Genomic DNA, 22,775 nt, shown 5'->3' on the forward strand with positions numbered 1-22,775 from the left:
ATCAATACATAAAGGCTGAAGATTTATTGCACTGAAGACAGCCTGTCTGCATGGCCAGAAAATGCATTTAAAGTCCTTTTCATTTTGTTGCTTTGGCCTCTGGTTCTTCTCCAAAGACATTTGCCTTGCACACCCATCTTTCTTTCCTCCCCAAAGGAGGAACATGAGAGAATCCCCATTCCCAAACACCTACCATGAGTATTCAGTGGGAGCATAAAACACAAACCTCCAAGTTTAAGGGCACTGCACCTTCCTTTCCAGCCCTGTTTCATGGCTGTTTTGGCATCTCCCATCTGAGTGAGTAGCCTGGAAAATTCTGGCCTGTTTTGAAGAAGGTCTATGTGCCAGGTACAGGGAGACAAGCTGTGCCACTCATAGCCACACCCTGCTGTCCTGTTCCATGCTTATTTTTATTTATATTTCTATACATTATTTTAATACATATAGATAAAAGACCTTTCTAAGTGCCCTGCAAAGCGCACAGCACATCTGACCTGCTGTGTTTTGGGGGTGACCACCCACACTGCTGAGATACCACCAGAGTTTCACAACTAGTGAGCCACAGCTGGGGAGGTTCACTGAGCTGCACCATCAAAGCTCATTCTCTGGTTTCATCTTGGCTCATGTTTTGGGGAGAAGTTGCCTGGTAGGCAACAGCCATGAGGCTTAGTGCTCCTGAAGCACTGATGTGAATTAAAACAATCAACATCTGGCAAGTACACGCACTTGTTTTGGTCACTGTATCAGCTATATGGCCCCAGTGTAACAGAAGTATAGAATGCTTTGGGTTGGAAGGGACCTTTAAACTCATCCCCCACCAGGGCAGAGATGCCACCCACTAGACCAGGTTGCTCCAAGCCCCATCCAATCTGGCCTTGAACATTTCCATGCAAGGATCATTTGGATCATTTCTCTGGGCAACCTGTTCCATGCCTCACTACCCTCTTAATACTGCTAAGAAAGACTGCAGTGAGGCAGAGAGTATGCCTTTACCTTTGCCAGTTTATCTTAAAATCACACTAAGCTTTTATGCTTTTGTATGAAAGAAAGAGGAAGAGACAAATATATTCTGATGTACAGGGAGATTTCTATTGTTGCCTGGACATCAAACAGCACCCAATTAGTCCTGCAAGGATCTGACCCACAAATTATGAAAATAAATGCCTCTGAAGCTTTGATCTCTTGTATTTCTATAGCATGCTACAGCAGTTATTAGACACATTTTATTAGGCTCAAGCTGTGCGATCTTTTCCTCAGCAAAGGCTCCACCACCTCCAATGCATCCCAAAGTCACCATCCAGAGGATTAAGGGCATGATCCCAAACAGTCACTTCTGTCATGCACTAAACACATGACTCAGCTGGCAGTAGGCTTTTTCCTGCTGAGTTTCAAAATTAGGAGAAAAGGGAATTTTTAAAAGGAATGGGAGGGGAAACTGTCAGCCACATAAATTTTTTACTTTTTTTTTGTTAGCTTCTAAAGGAATATGCATGTGAGGCAATATGCCTGGTTTTTAAAGAGTGCTGCTTTCAGAACAATTTACTGTTCTGAAAGCAACACTTTCTGCACCCTGAAATGCCACTGCTGGAGGGAGCAAGTAAAAAAACTGTAACAAAAGGTTTTGTGCACTCTGAAGCTGAAAACCACACGTGCTCTCATGCAAGCAGGAACACCCACCCTCGCTGCAGCAGGAGCGCTCAGAACCAAGAGGATGTTGAACTTGCACTGCTCAGGCTTTGCTCAGAGGAGCAGCTCACTGCTCACAGCAGCACAAACCAGGCAGGGACCGTGCCTGCCAGAAGGTAAGGCTGTTTTCACCTGAGTGCATTCATAGGAAGGATGGGACCATGTCACCTGCCCAGGTGGCATCTCAGTGACTTGCAGTGGGTGGTGTTTGCATAAAGCCACCAATATCTGACAGGGTTCCTGTGGCAGAGCAGAGCTGGTTACCTGCAGCAGAGCAAAGGAAACACCTTCTGCTGGTCAGGGTAACTCAGCTCCTGAGTGTGGAGCAGGACACACTGCTGGCTCCCACACTGGAGCTGGTATTCAGCCTGGCCATTCCAGTGCTGCCCGCCTGATTACCATCAGTTATTACCAACACACAACCCTGACCTTCCGGCAAGCACTGCAGCAAATTAACATGGAAAAGCAACATTCTGGATCAAAGGGAAAGGTTTTCTGATTGGCCATCACAAAATAAAAATCAGGCGTGCAGAGAGATAGAACTGAGTGCCAACTAAACTTTATCAGTGTTTTCCAACCTTGGCGGCTTTTCCTCTCCTTTCACTAATGAGCCATTGCAGGAGTTCCCCAGGGCTGGGGGCCAGCATGCTGGACATCCTCATCCCACTGCAGGAAGGGGATGCTCAGCCCCTCACAGGGCTCATCTAGAGACAACCATGGAGGAGGAAGGCAGGGAAAGAGGGAGTATCCGTTTTTCAAGGACCATGTTCCTTAGCCAGCACTCCTTTAGAAATCATAAACGATTTACATGGAAAACATCAAATCTCACTTACGTAAATTGTTTTCCTGAGCCCAGAGCAGACTGACCATCAGTGCAGCCACAGTTCAAAGTGACAAAATAGGACAGGAGAAAGGGGGTGGGGAGAAGGAAATTAAAGCTACTGGCTTTCTAAATGGGAAACACAACCTCTCACTCAATGGAGCTACCAATGACTCAGGCTTGTGGGTTTTAATCTGCACCCTGCTTTAGCAGCTGTGTGAAACATAACAAAGAAGGCACCCAAGCATCATCAAATGGAAACCTCGTGTGATGGAGGCTCTACACCTGCAGAGCAGTCGGGGCCAAAAAGGCCACCAGAAGGGAGAAAGGATCAGCCAAAGTCCTGAGAGAGCAAACATGGGTCTGCCTTTCACTCCATGAGGCTCTTGGTCTCTTCTGTAGCTGGCAGCAAGGGAAAAAAACATGTGTGCTCCCCTGGTAGGCAAGGGCAAGCAGCTGCCTTCAGGTGGCAGGTCCTGAACCCTCAACACCATCCTCCACACCCCAAGGCACAAGAGTTTCTGCCAATGCTGTTTCTCCACACCATGCACCCCTTTTGCCTGCTGGTAGTTTTTTACCTGGGGAAGTATGGGAAATCCAGCAGGATTCTACCCCTTTATATATGAGGGATGAAGAAATGAGACAGGGATCAATAACCTCGTCCTTGGTCTGCAGGACAGAGTCACAGAACTCCCACTGGTGTCTATAATTACCCTTGCAAAGGGTAAGGGTGCATTAGGAGGAGTCAGGCAAGGGTTTGCAGGGAGCAGCTCAGAGCCTGAGCCCAGGAGGTGATCACAGCTTTTGTCTGACCTGGCCTCACATGAATGATGATTTCCAAGGACACCTCTTCCACAGCTGGGTGATTCATCCATGGGGATTTACATACAGATCAAATGGAAACAGTTTCCTCCCTCACCCCATACAGACTGTATCACTACATCTACAAGCCTGGCAGATAAAAACTACCTTCAGGTACCGGGGTTAAAAACCTCCTCTAACTCCTCCTTGTCACAGGGATTAAAAACAGACCCTTTATTTTAAATATGCACACCAATCAAATGCTCTTTGTTGCTTCAAAGCTTGATTCAACAAACTGCTTGTGCTCCAACTTCAGCCTGCTCAAGCATATATTTTGCCATAAATTCACTCCAAATTATTAATTTTTATGGCTGCCCAGCAAAGGAACACTAGTGAGAACAGAGAACTCTCCATGCCTTCAAAAACACCATACACTGCTGTGTTGTGGAAGATCCACAAAGATGAGGAAGAGTAACCAGTGCTGAAGAATAACTGCAGAAGAGCAGCAGCTGGGCTGCACAACTCCAAAAGGCAGAGAAAAGAATACAATCAACCCCAGAGAAAGATTGGACAGAAGACAGACCCTTTTCTACTGTAACTTTTCAGGAGCATACACAGGAATATGCATAGGTGAACAGAGGTTACCTTTGCACCAATGCCTCAAGGAATGGAGAGGGACACTTCCATCCTTTTGGGATGATTCAAAGTAGAGGAAAGATTTAGATTAGATGGTAGCAATAAATTATTTTTGCACTGCAACATAATGCACTGCAACGTAAAACCCAGAGATGCCTCATCCCTGGAATTGCTCAAGGCCAGGTTGGACAGGGCTTGGAGCAACCTGGTCTAACAGAATGTGTCCTGGTCCATGGCAGGGGTTTTGAGATTAGATAATATTTGAGGTCCCTTCAAACCCAAACCATTTGATGATTCTGTGATTCAGAGACCAGTATTCTGGTGCAAAATTTTATGGTTTATAGTTCAAAAGGCTCTAAAATAGCCAAAGCACATGGATACTGTCACGGTCCACAGCTTACACGTGCACTGAATGACACTGGGAGAGGACAGATGAAGTTCCTGATGGATTATTCTTGAGAGTCTCTTTCCTCAGGAACTGTGAATATATATATATTTATTTGTTGAACATCTGCCCCAAATTTTGCATAGTAGCATTATCATGTAAATATCATGTAAAACACAGCAAAACAAGTGCTTCATGTCTTTTTTTTTAATCTCTAGAAGTCATCTCTAGTCAAGTTTGTTGTTCCTCTTTCTGTTTAGGAAGGTGACCTTTACAAAAGCTGCCCAAGTTCTGTTGAGCCTACAGAGTTTTTTTTAAAAGGTGCTGGAAGAAAAAACCTAAAATAATGCTGTCAGAGTAATGCTCCTGAGTGGTGGCTTGCAGTGCTTATCCTCCATCAGATTCTCCTAAATCTTTAATGATGCTGAAATATGCCATAAACTGACAAAGTTCTAGAAACAGGACAATGCCAGCATGTTTGAGTTTTGTGGGTTTTTAACATGTCAGCTTTTATCTTCATTGACAGTGATCAACTAATGCAAACAAAGGGCCACTGAAACTTCACTTCTACACAAAGCAAGCTAAAGGAAGAGTAGTGACATTTTTGGGTTTCATCCAATTCTTCCCAGCAACAGCTAATACTCACCAGCTCCTTAAATTCTGTGCTGTCTCCTCTCCAAGCCTGAGCATTAAAGGCCAGGCTTTTCCAAAACAACAAACGATTTTAGGATACAGTTCCCAGAGAGTGCACGGTCAGCACTTCACTAAAGTAAATAACAAAAGCTCGGGGTTTGTTAATGAGTTCAAAACAAAAACAACGTCCAGGTACATGAAGAAAACAATTGCTTCTTCCCCAAAAAGGCTCTTTTAAAACTCTCTGCCTTGCAGGAAACCCTCAGCCAAGCTGTACATCCCAGGTGAGCCTGGTGCCCCATGCCCAGGGCGAGCCCCTGCCTGCGAGACAAGCAGCAGCTTTGAGCAGGGGGGGAGTGCTGGCCCCAAGCCAGACCCTACCCAGGGGTTATCAGCTCCCTGGGAAAGGTTTTCCTCCCTGAGATCTTTTATAACCTCCCACACACCTTGCAAAGCAATTCAGACAAATCCAGCTGTGGCAGCTACTGCCAGAAGAGCCCGCTGCCACTGCTGGTACATCAGCCAGAGGCCCAGCCCTGCAGATGGATGCAGCAGAGGAAAAGCTATTGACCTGAATATTTGAGAAGGATCAAGGCCACTGCCTTCAGCAAGAGATGACAGGCTCTTGCATTTGCTGAGACAAAAAGAAAAAAAGTGGGGGGAAAAAACCACCAAACCCAGCCCCATCTTTCTCCTCTCTTCTATTGGGATCAGCTGTGCATTTACCACCAGAGACCATGTCCCACTGCATCCCTCCTCACAATTTTATTGCAAAAATCTGCTTTTGTCAACAGCCTGTGAGAATCCCCGTGTTAATCATTATTCTGCTAATAACACTGCCAGGTCATCCAGCTATTAAACATGCCGAGTGGACTAGCAAAAATATCTCCTTGCCCATACAAAAGAACATTATAATGTAGTTTATCTTTTCCCCTTGTCAGTATAATATGCAGCACTACCTGTTTGATGGCCTCATTGTTTTAAATTACAGTTTTCTGCAACATTAATGATCCTCATTACCAGCACCACCACTGGAAGATCTCTGGTTTAAGAAATCCTGCCTTATCCTGCAGGTTCAGCCCTCTGCACCCACAGGGGCACTCCTGGGTACCACAGCAATGAGCACAGTGCCCAGTGATGGATAGAAACATGTCACAGAGAAGGCAGGAGCCAGCCCCAAGTGCACTTACTCGATGCACCAGGCCGTGCATTTTAATCAGAATTCAGTGCTTTGTTCCTGGCCCAGCCTCCAGCACATCAAGCAGATGCACTGCTGTGGTGGAGCCTGACTGTGTGGCCAAAATAAACTCTACAATGTGGCAGAAACAGGAGCTCCTGCCACCTCCTATGTCACCTCCCAGCCCAGATCTACAAATCCCACCCCGCAAAGAGAATTGAATGAGGGTGTGCAGAGTTCTGCTTGTGCTCAGCCTTCGACAGCATACTGCCATCCTGCAAATCCACCTCCCTTCCCTGGGACAGCAGGAGGGAAGCCAAAGGAAAGGACTGGGCAAACTGGCAATCAAAGGTTCACCTTTCTTACAGACATCTGCCTGTGGTTCATAAGCTCCAACCCTCTGGATCATTTCAGTGACTCAAACTCAAAGATAAGCGTCCTGAGTGCTTCCTTTCCCTGCTGCTGGGAACAAATCATCCTCTCCGCCAGATTTTTGAGTCACTACCTGCTCCCAGCACTTCACAGTCACCCCTCACCCCTTTAAACACACAGAGCACAAGAGCAACTTCTCCTCCACCCAGACTCATCTACAAACCCGCAGCAATGTGACACCTCTTTTCTAATATATAAAAATTTTGCAAGGCTCGGGGAATTAGTCCTCCCTGCCATGTTTTGTGCTCAGGCAGCAAATTTACTATCGATTTCTGAATCAGACCCCATGGAATGATTCACGCTTGGTGCCCTATCTGCTGAATTTACGACCTTTAACAATTATTCTAAGTGCTGGAGGAGCTTAGTTTAGAAGAAGATCTATTCCTTGGCAAATTAAGCTCCTATTCTTGTCTCGTTCACAAACCACCACATCTCTCATCATTTACAGGAAAGTGCCACAGCAGGTCTCTCCCCCTGGGAGGGGGCAGAGTGGTCACTGCTGGGCAGGGGAGCAGAGCAGGGTTTTGCTGTCCCACCCCGCTGTCAGTCAGGGATTTTCAGGTCCCCTTGTCTCGGGTTACCCTGAAATGCCAGCACTGCTGCCGGCTGGGTCTCAGGGGGAGGGAGGGAATATACATTTCCTCCTAAAGCGAAAACAAAACCCTGACTGTATCTGGTGTGCATTGCTGTATAAAAAGCCACAAACAGGAAAAAAAAAAAAAACCCAAAAACAAAAAAAAACCCACCCCAACAACAACAAAAAAACAAACTCCTAGGCACGTGTGGATACAGTTTTAAAAAGGAATGGTACCCTAGTTCAAATACACTTCTCAACACGGATGTTAAACAAAAAATTAAAATTAAAAAAAAAAAAAAAAAAAAAAAAAAAAAAAAAAAAAAAAAAAAAAAAAAAAAGAGGGTAGGGAAGAAGGAGAGGGCCCCCTCCCTCTCAAAATTGTACAGTTCTCCTGGATTAACTCCACCGGCTTCAGCAACCTTTCTCCCAAGGCGCCTTCCATCTAAGAGGAGAAACCAGCTCCAGGTCTGTTTTTAAGGCAGATGGTTCCCCCATTCCAATCTCATCTACACTGTGTATTGCTGAGCAATCATTTACACTATTAATCAACCAGAAACTCACCAGAAAGAAAGTAGGGCAAGCGAATAAAGATAGACTTCTCTCTCTTTTTTTTTTTCTTGCACTGAAGCAAATAACATTTCTAAAAATACACTTGTTCAAGTGTCTTCAGCGGATTCTGCTTGATTTTATTTATTTGATTTTATTTATTTGTCTCTGTGGCGGGTTATGAGGAGCAGCCCTGGCTGCATAAAATGCAGTTTCTCTCAATGACTCCCCAATGCTCGTTCCCAACGAGCCAGAAAGATAAGAGAAACGGGGGGAAAGGAAGAAAGTTACCGGAGAAATGGACCAGGGGGGACATCAGGCCACAGCCCACGCCGAGGCTGACACATCTGACGAGGCTGACATTTCAAGGGTACACGTTTTCCAGGGGGGCGAGGAGGAGGCAGCGCGCAGGGACAGGGATGGAGAGGGATGGAGAGGGATGGAGAGAGGCTGCGGGGCCGGGAAAGCGGGTCTGGGGCAGAGCCCCGCACCCCGGGGATGCCCAGCCCCGGCATCCCCCTGCCCGAGGCGATGCCCAGCCCCGGCATCCCCGTGTGCCGCCTGCCCGAGGGGACATCGGAGCGCGGGGGTGTCCGGGTGGGACCAGCCCGAGCCCCCCGAGCCCCCTGAGCCCCCCGAGCCCCATCGCGGGGACCCGCCCGGCCGCACTGCGCGGGTGCGCGCACACGGACACACGGACACACCTGCGGCGGGCACACACACACACACACACACTCGCACACACGGACACGAGTGCGGGGGGGTGCACGCACACAGGCACACACATGTGCGGGTGCACACGCGCGTGCGGACGGATGCGCGCACACGCGGCGGCGGGGCACGCACATGCACGCGCGCGGGGCTATCTTCGCCCGCATTTCCATACGTGCAGCGCGCAGCACACACACACATCACACACACAACACACACCGAGCCCCCATCTCCCCGCCAGCGGCGGATGGATGGATGGATAGATGGATGGATAGATGGATGGATGGATAGATGGATGGATAGATGGATGGATGGATAGATGGATGGATAGATGGATGGACAGATAGATGGATGGATAAATGGATGGATGGAGGGATGGGTGGATGCATAGGTGGATGGATGGAGGGAGGGATGGATAGATAGATAGATAGATGGATGGATGGATGGGGGGGTGCCGCTCCCGCATGCCTCTCCCTGCCATCCCCGGCCCTGCGCCTCACCCGCAGCGCCGAGAGGTCTATCTCGTCCAGGCTCCGCGCCGGGGAGTCGCTCGCCATTATTTCCGCCGCCGGCCAGGCGGCCCCGCCGCCACCGAGCGGGCAGAGGCGGCCGCCGCGGCGCTGGCGCTATTTAACGCCTCTCCTCATGCGGGGCGCCGGGAAGGAGAAACCACCACCGCCGCCGCCGCTCGCTGCCGCCGCTGCCCTTCCGCCCGCAGTTCGGCTCGCCTAGGGGCGGGCAGGCAGGCAGGGATCGCCGCGGGCTGCGCCGGGATGGCGGCGGCGGCGGCGCATCGCCGCGCCCGCCCCGCACCGCGCCCGCCCCGCACCGCGCGGGCCTGTCTGTCACCGCGGGGGCGGCGCCACTCCCGCCGCCAGGGGGCGGCGCCGCGCGGGGGCGGGCAGAGCCCCCTCAGGGCCGGGCGGGGGCAGCGCCGGGACCCGCCGCCGCCTCAGGGGGGGAGCTGCCGGTGGAACGGCACCCTCGGGGGCACCCGGTGCTGGGATAGTCGAGAGTGCACGCCCAGCGGTGTGAAAACGGGATTATTTAGCTGGTAGATCCCCCCCGATACAGAGCGGGCGGGATGGTTCGGGTATCCAGGCTGGAAGGGCACAAGAGGTCAGGCCGACTGGGTTCCCCCCCCTCAGGGCCCCGCAGTGGTGTCTGTGAGGGAAAAGCTGCCCTGTTTCAGGTGCTGAACCCAAATTCTGCCAGGCAACAGGGTGGGAAGTGCCAAGGCCAGAGGAGCAGCCATCCCCCCCCTCCTTGCTTTGTGTTCTAGTGAGGTTTGGCCTTTCTGCAGCTGGTCCCCCCCTGCTTTGTGCTCCTCGGGATGCTCAGTGGGATTTGGATCCAGATGTCACACCTGGGTTTGCTGACCTGGTGTCGACCTGGTGTCTGCCCGGCCCTCGGGAGCCGTCCCAGCCTGACCGGCTCCCATGCTGATCCTAAGTAGGAATAAGAGATGGATGCTGTGTTTGGAATTGGCCAAACCGCCTCCCAAGCCAGCAAGAGCTAGGTAGAGTCAGCTTTTAGTTTTCCTTATTTCCCTTTTTTTCGGATGTGGTTCCTGCCAAACCAGGTGCCGTATATAAATATATATGTATAAAAAAAATCTGTTGCCTGCGAGAGAACCGTATGGAAGCTTTACTTACAACATCAACTTGTGTCAGGAGCTTACAATATGCAGATCTGGGGAAGCGGAAACCCTACACATGAGTCAACTGGCAGGCGGATGGGATTTTCTTACACTTTCTGATGGGAGATGTGCTCCAAAAAAGTAATAATAAACGGTATTACAAACAGCCAGTTTGTAATACATCCCCAGTTGTGGGGATGCTGCTGCTGGTGAGGGAGGTGCAGCCTCACCAGGCAGGACTGCAGGACACGGATGGACCAAAGGCCAGAAGGAGCTGCTGGAACCTCTGCAGGAACAGCAGGATTGGTGCTGGTGCTGCCTGTGCCCTCGGCTGGCTGGGCAGACTGCATCCCTGCCTTGTCTCTTCCTAATCCTGATTGCAGCGCCGGCGATTCGGCTGGCAGGGCTTCCGAGGGTGCAGCAGAATGTGATTTTTTTCGGTAATGAACTGCCCGAGTGGCAGGTAGCGGAAGTGGCACGGGGCTGCACATCACCCGCAGTGACGGCAGTCTGCCTGGATTTAACCCCTTTTCCCAGGCGACAAATCACCGCTCCTTAATACCGTGCGCAGTCAATAGCCCTCACTCACGTATAAATTTGATCGAAATGCTCAACGCAACAAACTCCCCAGTCTTTTGTGGTGTTTTTCTAGAGCAGATGTTGTCTGTGTCTGTTCCAGCCCAGGGATTGCGATGTTGCGCTTGTAGTTGGGGAGCTGGAAGCAAAACTGCCTGGAAACTGGTAACAAACCAATGCGAGACTTCCTCCTGCTGTCATTGTTCTCAGGGAGAGAAGGGAGGAACAAACAGGGTGAGAGAGGATGCTGGCTTGCTCTAATGTGCTTTCCATCCAAGAACACGCAGGATTATTTGCGAAAAACATAAGGATTAATATATGCATATACATATATGTATGTCTAATCCTGCAAATAGACAGATTGCCCTGATCCTCACCACGAGTGCCAAGTCCCAAACTAAGCTGTGATTTAATTATCATCTATCCACTGCCTATCAAGATGGGGAAAATACAGAGGACCCTGTTGTTATCACTGAAATAAGAAATGCATAAAGTGATAGAGGGAAGTGACAGGAAAATCCCAGAGAGGGCTGCTGTTTCCAGGCTGCTTGGAGCAAAATTGGAGCCTTGGAGGGGAGATGTGCACCCAGTGACCTCCAGAGATGCCAGGGCTGCTACGTGGGCTGTACTGGTGCCCAGCCAGACTGCAGGAAAAGCTTAAACTGAGCAGTCATTTTTTGTAGGAAGCTTTTTCTGTAAAAAAAATTAAGTTTCCAATATGCTATTCTTTTAGTTACGTATTTACCAACCTATCTGTGTCACTCTGTACACTGTTTTGTTGGTTGTTTTTTTTTCTGCCAGGAGCATGTAAACAAACCTTGCAGTGACAGTCACTGTGACTCCAAACAAAGTACTCACTTGAACTGGCTCAAAATATTTTGCCGTGAGTCATTTCGGCACAAAATTGAGTTTCCACCTGGCAGGTCCCCCCTGGGCATGGCAGCCAGACCCTGCTGTGCCACAGCAGCTCCAGCCAGCACTGGCACAGCTATGGGTGAGCTGCAGTGTGGGCAGGGCACCGCCAAGCCAAATAAAGGAATTATTTCCCATCCTTCATTAAGCAATAACCATGGAAGAAGTGCACAGCCCTCCCAGCTCAGTCCCCACATCCCTCATCAGCTCTGTTTCCATGTCTGCTGCCACAGACACTGGGATCATTCTGTGACAGGTCATTGTTTTTCCTTTTTCATTTCCATTTGGAAAGTGGGGAAATGTAAAAATGCCGTATTTCCTACAGGCCTTGGTGAGCAACGAGCACCTTAATGACCCAAAGCTCTGCTGTCAGCCCCCATATAAACTATCCAGGTCATTTGACCTCTGCCTAAAACTAAATTTAATTATCTAACAGTGCCATCACTGTTAATGATATTGTGAGGGGGTGTATGTAGAATGAGTAAATCTAAGTGACACATAAACCCTTGTCCAATTAGCAACAACCTCAAGTGCTTTGGGCTTTGGATCATTCTTCAAAAGATGATCAAGAAAAGGAATGAAGCAAACAAGGAAGCACATTTGGGTCCCAACAAAGGATTTATTCCACAATAATTCTGTGACCACGTGGCCCTAATTTTTCTGGTGTCCTAAGTCCAGGCTGGTTTACCCCAGTGTTAGGCCATGTAAGGCAATACTTAAAGGACTCTGCCCAAACTGAACAGAGAATGCTGAAAAATTTATACTCTGTAAAATGCATAATAACTGGGGTTTAGGCTAACTGTGCAGCTGTGTTAAAAGAGGCTCAGAAATAACTGGCTACATGTGTCCTAACCTACATCTATTGATCTCAAATGCACTTTAACTGATTCATTATCACTTACTGATTGCTCGTCCTCCTGCTGATGTGGGTTCCTCTCCAGGGAGAGAAGTGTTTTTCCATTGCATCCTTGGAGCAGAGCAGGACTACGTGAGTGAACCCTGCTGCCAGGATTTTTCCTATAGCTGTATACAAAAGAAAAATCCCCTGTAAATAGTTCATCACTCCCTTACTTTAGCATTGTGTAAGTACAAACCCCTGTAATCACTGTGATGGGGGAGTAAATGGAAAATCAGCAAGGGCTCTTTGAAAAACCCCTTCCCTACAGATTCATACCAGGGAACAGAGTGGTGCACTCAAACAGCAAATTCTTGGGGCACCACGGGGAGAGAGACAGTGGATGGTTCATTTCCAGGAGGTTCACTCACCCACAGCACCTCTCCAAGCTGCTGTTCTTCCCTGAAGTATTTGACACTGAGGAGCAGCACAGGGTTTTCTTTATGCCCTTTCTGTTGCCATTGCATTTGTTTTCTCTTGAGGGCCAAAGCCACCAGGGACACACCAGCCTAGAAGCCTCCCCCAGCATGGTGTTAAAACAGCAGGAATGCTTGCTGTGTCCTTGCCTGGTTTCTGTAGCTCAGACTCACTCTGTGCCTGGCCTGGGCTAAAGGAGGCTTCTCCAGGGCACCAAGCACCCACATCCTTTGAGGCACCTCTGCGTTATTTACCAGAATGCTAAAATTTAAATATAAAATTTCAGTGTTTAGATAAAGCAGAGCTGTAATAAAGTGTGTGCCTCCCCAGCAGATGCAGCAGGCACTGATGTCTCTCCCCTCAGCGTGGCTATAGCATCAGAGGTCTAACATGTCCTTTTGGCAATACATTTCCACGTTGCTGTTTGGGAACACTCCACACTAGTGATGCAGGACTTGGTTTTGTCAATTAACCTCTTTCCTTTGTGTCTCCTCTACAAAGGAAAAAATACATTAAAGGGCAACCCTGCTCTCCAGGAGGGTGTCGGGTCTTTTATAGTCATTTAAAATGTGCCAATTGTGACTGGTTAGAAACCAATCAAAACCCCATTTTTGCACCGCTTGCAGAAAACCTAACATGGCCTTGCCCCCAGCAAACCACGTCCCCACGGTCCCACTGAAGAATACTAATTTCTCCTTTCTTTGCTGGGATCTCAGGGATGATATTAGTATGTGTAAGATCCAGAATGCATGAGCTGCCAGAATAGGGACGTTCCCCAGAACCCACCTGCCACAGCAGGGAAGTCCTTTGGGAGCCCCTGCCCATAAATACTGGATTTACAGCCCCATCCACAGGGTGGAACAGCTGCTCCATCTGTAAAGTGCCTTTTATCAAAATTATTTATCATCCCAATACGTTTTCTATGCGGATCAGTCTGGAGCTGAGCTACCCTAAGCCAACCAGTATTTATTTTCTCTTTCCCTTTTCTCTCCTGGGTTGCCTCAAATCCCAAAGACAGCCCCAGGTCTGGGAAACACCTGACCCGAAGCCACCCCCATCTGGCATGAAGCACAGATCAGTAGAACAAGAGAAACTGGCTTCTATCTTTTGTCAAATGCAAATTGCTGAGAGTTAATTAAGACACATTTCAGGAACAGTGAGCTTTTTTTTTTTTTTGGAAAAAATAAATTATAATTTATCCTGAGGTGTGGGTAGGGTTCAACATCTCTCCTCTGGAAAGGGGTTACAAAACTGGAACTGCAGTTGGCAAAGGTGCTGGCAACAAAGGTCCCACAGGCCTTCAGTGGCAGCCAAGCATACAGAGGTCTCTGAGACCTGTGAGACTGGAGGCAGTATAGGTCCAAAACCTCCCTGGCATACATATTTTTCCATATTTCCTTTTTTTTAAAAATTATTCACCATCGCTTGTGATATTTGTTGTTCTGAAAAGAAGATAGGGCCACAAACACATGGTGCTTCTGCCTCGTTGGGAGCATGTTGAATACTTGCCATTTTCCCCTGCAAAAGGCATAAGTCCTTTATACACACACACACACATGCACACACCCCACAACCCCCCACAAAAAAAAAAATAAAAGAAAGGTTAAACAACAGAATAGACTTTGCAAGTATTTTCAGGCTTCCCACTCATCATCAATGCCCAAAGCAGAAGCCAGTCAGAAAACAACTGGAGGTGCTTAAAGCAACTCAAAGTAATCATCTGAGTAGTGCTTAAAGTGTGAGGGTTTGAGTAGGAAGATGGGGTTTGAGCCAACTGCTGTTGCCTTTCTGGGGAGGCTTCACGCAGAGGTGTTTACTTCCTCATGCCTTCATGGAGATGTGGCAGTCTATAAAAGCACTCCTCCTGGAATTAGATGAAAATGGTATTAAAAAAAAAAAAAGAAGAAGAAGAAGAAGGAGGAGGGGGATGTTCTAAGTCCTATCATAACAAGGAAAAGCTTAAAAAAGTTCACCCAAATATTCACCAAAGGTAAGACATAAGACATGCTGTACGCTTAGGAAATGGATGGACAATTCCAAGGCATGGGCTTTCTGACTTGATGAAAGTGAAGATCATTACCAGAGCACCCGAAAATAGCACTTCACCATCTCAGAGAGGAGGCACTTGAGTCTGGATTTATATATGGAAGGCCTTCTGCTGCAGGGATGTGGATGGAGGCTGGCTTTGGGCCCAGGAAGTCCTGTAGAGTTTATATACACTGATTGACACATCTTTACCCATGGCAGGCAAACACAGGAGGAAGGGACAAGCTTCCTCCTAGCTGTGCAACATCCCACTGGTCATAGAAACCTGGGAATGAAGGAGCATCCAAGACGGGAAAAGCACGGTCACACTTGGTTCAGCACAAGGATGTATCGATCAAAATAAAATGGGTACATTTAAACAAGCTGATGACTTTAGTGTTAACATGTGATTTCTGAATAACTACCAAAACACCAGGCAGGAAACTGTGTGGTTTCGAAAATATCTGTCGAAGGCGTTCTGCATGTTCAGTGGAGTGACTCCATCTTCAGTTAAGAAATCAGAAAAGAGTGGGCTGATCCTCAGAGCAGGGGGAAGCCCTGCCCACATCTGAGCCTGCAGTCTGGGCTCTCATGAGTAGGTTACTACAAGGGAACCATCAGCTGGGAGTAGACAGGACACTCAGGAGAACCTTGGTAATGAAATTACATCAACCCCAAACAACAAAGACATGACTGAGACCCAGTTTCTCTGTGCACCAGTTCTGAGTGGGAGGGATAAGCTGGAAAATTTCCTCTGAAATTCTGTCCCCTACAGGCTCAAAGCCAGAGTATTAGAGAGACTTAAAAAAGTGTCATTATATATTTAATGAACTCAGAAATTTGTGTTTCTCAGTTTGTGGCTCCTGGCACATGCAGTACTGCAGCCTGCACAGAGGTTGCAAAGACCTTTGCCACCCCCAAGAGTTACAAGACCCTCAAAACCACATGGAGATGACAGAGAAGAGACAGCAATTGAAGACTGCTGCCCATTGGAATTCTTTGTCCATTGCTGCTGTCCCAGGCTGTCAGAGTGGTGCTCCAGCTGTGTCCAGTGCAGGGCTCTGGAAAGCTGAGACATTTGCAAATACCAAGCACTGCTCTGTTACTGGTGCTTTGTTACTGGTGCTTTCCTAACCCAGCCTTTCCCAAGGAGGCAGCTGAAAGGATTGGGGCAGTGGCAACAGCAGGAGGTGTTTTTGTGCACTTGGATACTGGAAAAGCTCCAAGCTGTCCTGACAATGAGAATCTTCCTCCCTGGTGCCTGCCAAGGGCAATGTAAAATGAGCCAGTGGTTCGGCCCACTTTCAAGTCCTACTTGACCAAAGCTGATTGAGGTGAGTCGTGTCCCGTTGGTCCCCTTCCACCACATGCTTGGACAGAGGGGATAAAGCCATTCTGTACCACCTCATCTCACCAAAATGCACAGAGGGGAGGTGCTGACAGCCCCACAAGGGACCTCTCTGCAAAATTTCTCTGAATTATTTAGTTGCTATAGAAGGTTTCAGTGCTTTACACAACATCTTAAAAGAAGCAAGTTAGCCATATCCTGACAGAAAAATCCACCATCCTCCGCACAGGCAGGTGGTGGGTTTAGCCCTTTGTGAGCTCTCAGAAGCACCAGATGACACACACAGCAAAGTCTGAGTTCTGCATTTGCTGTAGCTGACACACGCTGTTCGCTGAAAGAGAATTAGCCTTTTCCTCTGCAAAACTGAGCATTAAGAGCTAGTCCAGCTGCTAGTAAATGGCAATTAGGCTGCTAAAAGCCCAGGTTGCTTGTGAAAAATAGAGCTTGAGCTCCTGAAACACGCAGGCCCTCTTTCAGCCTGGTTTTTCATTACTTTTCAGTCTCTAACTTGATCCAGTGTTAGAACTGAGATGCAGCTGGCCTGGGATTACCCATTAAAATAATGAAAAAACCTGTAAGACAACTGTAAGACAACAATTTCTTCCAGGCATGCAAAACAGTTGTGTTTGCCCTTACAGAATTGCCCATGGTTTGTTTTTTTTTTTTCAGGTCTTGGCTGTGTAGATAAAGGAATGTGAGAACATAACAAGCACATAAGTTTTATACTGAGTTCAGATTAAGCACAGCAAAACCACCAGCACAGCCAGTCAGAAACAAAGAAATAAAAGGGGTAAAGTGACATTATCTCACATGGCACTGAAGGGAAATGTCCCTTCAGATTATCATAAGATGCTGGTCACCTGCTAAACACATCCGGGTGGGTGGATGTGCCACATCAGAAAGCTATAAAAATTTTCTGTGTGCCAGTAAATCCCCTGCTAAATTCACTTTGCAGAGGTTGATATGAACAAAAGTTATGATGAACAAAAGGGGCCTTTTGTTCACAAGCCTGCTTGGCAAGGGTGGGTCTTCCAAACGGCATGTCTGAAGTGTTTCTGTGCAGATATTTTGCTTGATTTTTCTCCCAGCTCCCACAACATTCAGCTCTTTTGCAGGTTTTGGAACCATGTATCCATATATGAATTTTAGCTCTTATTTTAAAATAAACAACTGGAAGTCTTAGCCTTAGGAAAGCAATAGAGTATGATCCCTGAGAGGGTTAAAGAAACTGAAGTTAAGTTAGGTGACCTGAGGGTGGAGTTGATGGGATTGGTGAGGTCCCAGGTCAAAGAGACCATCCATCCATCCAGCATGAAGAGGGCTCTCCAACCTCTCAGCTCCACTCCAGCCTTGCTGTAGCCTTGCCAGAAGTAAAATATTGGAAATGTGGGTGACAGCTTAGATTACACATTGTTAGAAACAGCCAGGATAATCTGCTGCTAGCTCCCTAAAAGGAAATCTTTAGCTAACAAACATGCTTCAGCCTTTTGAGCTGGCAGATAACGATGGAACAGGGGATAAAACATAGCTGGATAGCAGGGAAGTGGTGCTCTGCAGGGAGGTGTTTCACCAGGCCAGAGGAAACAGTGTGGGGCAGGAGAGCTGCTCCTGGAGGAGCTTGGCCAGGAAGAGGAAGATGAAGGATCAGGTTTTTGGGTGCTGCAATGTGCCCCACTGCAGCCCTGGCAGTGGGTGTCAGGGCCAGCCAGCACAGCTTGATGGGCTTTGTGCTCCTCATCAGGGGCTTCATTGTGACCATACATCATCTCTGTGTCCCTCCCGTGACACTGCAGCACGTGGCTTTGCTGGGCAGATCCAACCGTAGGTCAACAAAAAGCATCAGCTTCCTTGTTTATAGAAAAACACTGCATGAGACAACCCTGCCCTTCTCGAGGGCAAACAGCATCTCCATGATTTCCATCTGTCCTGTCTAAGGCTGTGAGATTTCCAGGCCAGGGAAATGTGGAGGTTTTAGATCCCTTGGCATCCCAGGATGCTGGGAAGGTGCCCCATGGTGCTGCAATGCAAATGCATCACAATGCTGCTGCTGCTGCCATCACCACCAGTAACACAGGACAAGCAATATTGTGTCTCTTCTGAGGGTAGGAACCTTGTGGACATGGATTTTGCCCCTGCTGAGAAAGTCTCTGTTTGGAACAGCATGTCTCTGCTCATGGAGACTTCTCCTGCCGTGACATTTAGAATAAATTCTGCACAGACCTTTCTGGCATGGTAAAAATAATAATAATAATGAAGCGGCAAGAGCCAGAAAGTGTACACACAGTGGAGACCAAATTTGGAATGATTTAGGTGATTCAGGCTTTTTTTGGGGCAATAAGCAGCTAGTGCAGCTCACCACATGCTCACACAAACCCAAGAGCTTGAAGTCAGCTTGAATGAATGATTCATTATTCCACACACGCTCCGGCTCCTCCGCCACTCCAGCCTGTACCCAGCTGGATCTCAGGAGAAATTCCTAGAGTGTGTAATTGTGTATAATGTGATCATCCTGCAGCAGGAAATAGGTTTGTAAGCATTCTTAGCCGGTACAATCGATGTCGTACAGATATGGTCCGCGAGGAAACAAAGTGGAGAGACACATATTGCAGCGAGTCACTGGAGAGAGCCAACGCAGCCCTTTGGGAAGGACACGTTTGGCAGGGGATGTATCGGAGCCCAAACAGTCACGGTACACGTAGTATTTAATTTAAAAACGTCTCAGTGTGACAATGCTCGGAGGGAGAGGGGAGATGCTGACCTGCAGCAAGGCCAGATGTGCGGGACAGCACCAGGCTGCAGGAGGGAGCCCGGCGGGGTTGTGTGGTGTAGCTGTAACCTCTTCCCGCAGCTGGGCTGTGTCCGTGGGGACCTGCAGGGAGCGGCACAGCGGGGTGGGGGCTCGCAGGCTCCCCGGGGAGCGCAGGCTGAGCCCGCAGCACCCTCTAGAGGAACGCGGCCACCCAGCCCTCGGCTCCACCACGGAGGGTTCGGATCCGCTGGAAAGAATCTCTCCAGCATTACGATTTTTTTTTTTTTTTTTTTTTTTTTTTTCCTTAGGTGGGTTTAATCCATCGCTGTGCACCAGCACAATATCGGTAAGCCGAAGCAGCCCCAGGCTTCCAGGTGGTCCTTCCTGGTGCTGGAGGGGATGGAGATGAGCAGTGCTGCAGGAGAGAGCGAGGTGGAGCAGAGGGAACCGGGAAGCAGCACCATGGGGAAAATCCTCCAAGGTCCTGCCTTGCAGGGCTCCAGGTGTGTCCCCAGCTGCAGTCGGCATTGTTTTGGTGGCAGGTTTAACCCAAACTGGAAGTGCAGGGGTGGAGATGAACATGACACTCACAACATGAGCTCCCTGTAAGATGCAGCTCAGTTTAGCCCAGGACCCTGAGCTGTAAGCACAACTTCTCCCAGCTCTGTATCCTCACATTCACCTGGACAGAACAGCTGTGCCAGGCCAAGAATCAGATGGATTGTCACCTAAGAGTGACCTATCCATGAAAATTGGGGATTAGGTGGATTGTAACCTAAAAGTGCCCTTGGGGCTGTTGTAATGTGGCCCCAACACAGCCTAAATTCCTACATGTGGTTAAATGCCCAGGTTACATCTGCATTCCTCTTTCCAGCCAGGATGTGCTGGCCAACACAGAATCCTAAAAGATATGTGGGGATCATCCAGGATTTGCTGTGCACGAGACAGGAGACAACCCATGGAAAAACATCCTGTAAGTGCTGTCTGGAGTCTGTGGCTACAGCTGTGGCTTGTGGCTACAGCTGTCTTTGTTTCTGGAGTTTCCTTGTTCCATATCTGATACTGGTCAAAATGGAGCTTTTCTGTAATAAAGAAAAACATAAACTCTACTTTAAATTACTTCAATCTACAATATCTACTTCATATTTCTGCAGTTACAGTGCTTTTATATTTTATTTCATAAACTGTGTACCAATTTCAAGAGGAAGCATGTCTGAAACGTGAAAACCTAAACTCTAAAAAAAATCCCAAACCCAAAAAACACAACCCAAAATCTCAAACCTGTTTTCAAGCTGAAATTACTGCAAGAGCAGCTGTCTGTCTGGAAATGCTGGAGCATCCTTGTGATGTGTCTGCTTTAAGCTGTGCTTGGCCCTGGATTCTCCAGCTGGAGAGGTGGGTCCAGCTCTTACCTGAACTTCCCTTGTGCCCACACCACCCTCAGTGGCCTTCAGCTTCCCCGTGGGTGACCTCCAGCTCACCTGCCCTGCAGGACTCCAGCTGAACACCCAACCCTTGGCCCAGGGCAGGTTTCCCAGTCAGGATATTCTGTATGGCCAGGCCACCTGCTGGGCACTGAGCAGCACATCCTGCTGCCACTGGCATCAGAATCTCCAGGGAACAGACACCTGTGAAGCCTCACTAACACTATCTCCCTGTCCCCCTTGCCTTTGTCCTCAAATGGGAACTCACAAAATATTTAATTATTGAAATCAGGCTGAATATGGAGAGATTACTCACCGCAGATTCTGGGGATAAACAGTTTCCTTTGCAGAATAATTTCTTTTTAAACAACTCCCCCTCCCCTTTTCTCCAAATTAATTTCCATCCCAGCCATGAGCCTCTGTAGAAAATCTTGCCATAATCATTTTGAGCTAAATATTCTGTCTAATCAATCAAAGCAGTGGAACCAATTTTGAAGCTGTCACTTTTAATTTTTCCAATAAGAAAAAAATCGAGCATTTCACTCACAGTGCTGTTGTGATTCAAGCTCTTCAAACCTTCGCTCCACTGCATCAGCGCTTCAGAGCTGCACTTGAAAACGTGAAGAGCTGGCACAATGCAGAGAAACTAAAATAAATTGATTTTTAACAGTCAGAAGAAACCTGTTTCTTCATGTACCCTTGGACCTGGCTCACAAAACCTTTTCTTTTTTTCCTTTCTTCCCTGCTTTCTTCCTCAGAACAAAAATAACTACAGTGTATTCGTGATTTCATGCATGCAGAAGGCTGGCACTCATTAAAGTTGATGTGTTATTGAGAGCTTGGAGCATAAATGCCAGTGAAGGGCCAGAGAACAGATGTGCTGGGTGCTGGGGTGGATGAGAGGATTCCTCCTGCTCCTGGCACAGGATTCCTGTGGACACATCCAGGATGGAGAAGCTGACCTGTGGGAGGAGGCAGGAACAGCCTCGGCACAAAAAATGGCTGGAGAAATCCATCCTGGAAAAGAACAGGTTGTTAAACACTCTGGCAAGGGCACTTTGTGTTCAGGGTAGGCGTGGGCTGCGTTGCTGCTCAGTGAGGAGCCATCAAATTGAGGCTTTGCAAGTCCTCCAGAGAGCAAACAGGAACATTCTGGTCGGGGGAACGTCAGGGGGAGTTTTGCCATCGTGTTCCTGCCTCCCTGCACAGTCAGTGCCAGCCATTGCCATAAGCTGCCATTCACTTCTGCTTTTAGGGGTGGATGGAAACAAAGTCAGGCCCTGGTGGAGCACTGTTGGGAGACTGAAAACAGTAAAAGCAGCAACAGTGCCCTCAAGTTGGGCCCCTGCTTGAATCCAAAACAGAACCCACCAGCTACTAAGGAAAAATGAACTCTACCCCCCCCAAAACCAGGACAACTATCTAGAAAAAGGATCCTTCCTACAAATCCATACCTAAACTCCCTAGGTTCTGGACCACTTCCAGTTTCCCATTAATTTCACACCAAGATAGTCTCAATGGTGATCCCACAGCTCTCCTGCTGCTCACAGGGAAACCAAGCAATGGCAGCAGGACACAGCCAGCCTCAGCTGGGGCTGCCCTGTGTGACCCCACTGCCACCCAGCACCCCTGGGCTCAGCATCATGCACCCAGCAGTAACTGCCAGGTCCCACATCACTCATTGGAGTCCAGAAGTGGGGTTCAGGAGGCACATAATCAGCAGGGGGATGCTGGAGTGGCAGCAGAAGCCGACAGTGTCACTCAGCAGCTGCCTGATGTCTCTTACGAACCCCCTGCCTCACCCTCCGGCTCTGTTGTCTTGGTTTATTGTGTCTGTCGAGGACACAGATTGGGTTTGGAAGTTCTGAAGCTGTGGAGAGCCCTCTGGCATCTGAGGAAGGAGATGAAACCTAAGAAATGGAGAAGTTAATATGTTTTCAGTTTGCAAGAGAGCTTGGAAATGCCACTGATGCTTTATTAATCTCTTCTGCCCCTGGAGGACAACAGGCAGCTGCTTCTTCCTCTCTCTCTGCTGAATTTCCTTTACTGGAAGTTAAAAGAGACAGGGACAAGTTAATTCTATTTTGGAGACTGTGTGTTTTTGTCTATGCCTTTCATAATGCTTTTGGATTATTAAAACTCCTTTAAAACACGACTTTTTAATCTGTTTAAGAAGTCCAATTTTCTTTCTATGCTGTTTCACCCCAGCAATTTCTCTCTCCCAGGAAAACCCAAATGACTCAAGTCTAGCCATTTTTATTGCTATTCTGGGCCTTTCCCCATCACGTCTTGGCTGCTGATACAGAGCAAGGACAGAACTCAATCCCAAGGCAGGATGAAGCCCCCAAAACAAGGAGAAATGACACCAAAGCCAAACGTTCTGACA

General features: G+C 48.2%; 1 protein-coding gene across 6 annotated transcripts in view; it reads right to left on the minus strand.

Annotated features, from left to right (window-relative positions):
• The window catches only part of TNIK (TRAF2 and NCK interacting kinase), a 153,552-nt gene extending 144,550 nt beyond the window's left edge, over positions 1 to 9,002 (minus strand). For all 6 annotated transcript variants that reach the window (XM_083868289.1, XM_083868287.1, XM_083868288.1 and 3 more), the window contains exon 1: positions 8,905 to 9,002. In XM_083868289.1, the coding sequence (XP_083724415.1) occupies positions 8,905 to 8,961 (57 nt within the window). In that variant the 5' untranslated portion in view covers positions 8,962 to 9,002. The remainder of the gene's footprint in view (positions 1 to 8,904) is intronic.
• Positions 9,003 to 22,775: the final 13,773 nt, after the last annotated feature.

The sequence above is a fragment of the Zosterops lateralis genome, assembly GCF_965231275.1.
Source record: "Zosterops lateralis genome assembly, chromosome: 10".
Lineage (NCBI taxonomy): Eukaryota > Metazoa > Chordata > Aves > Passeriformes > Zosteropidae > Zosterops > Zosterops lateralis.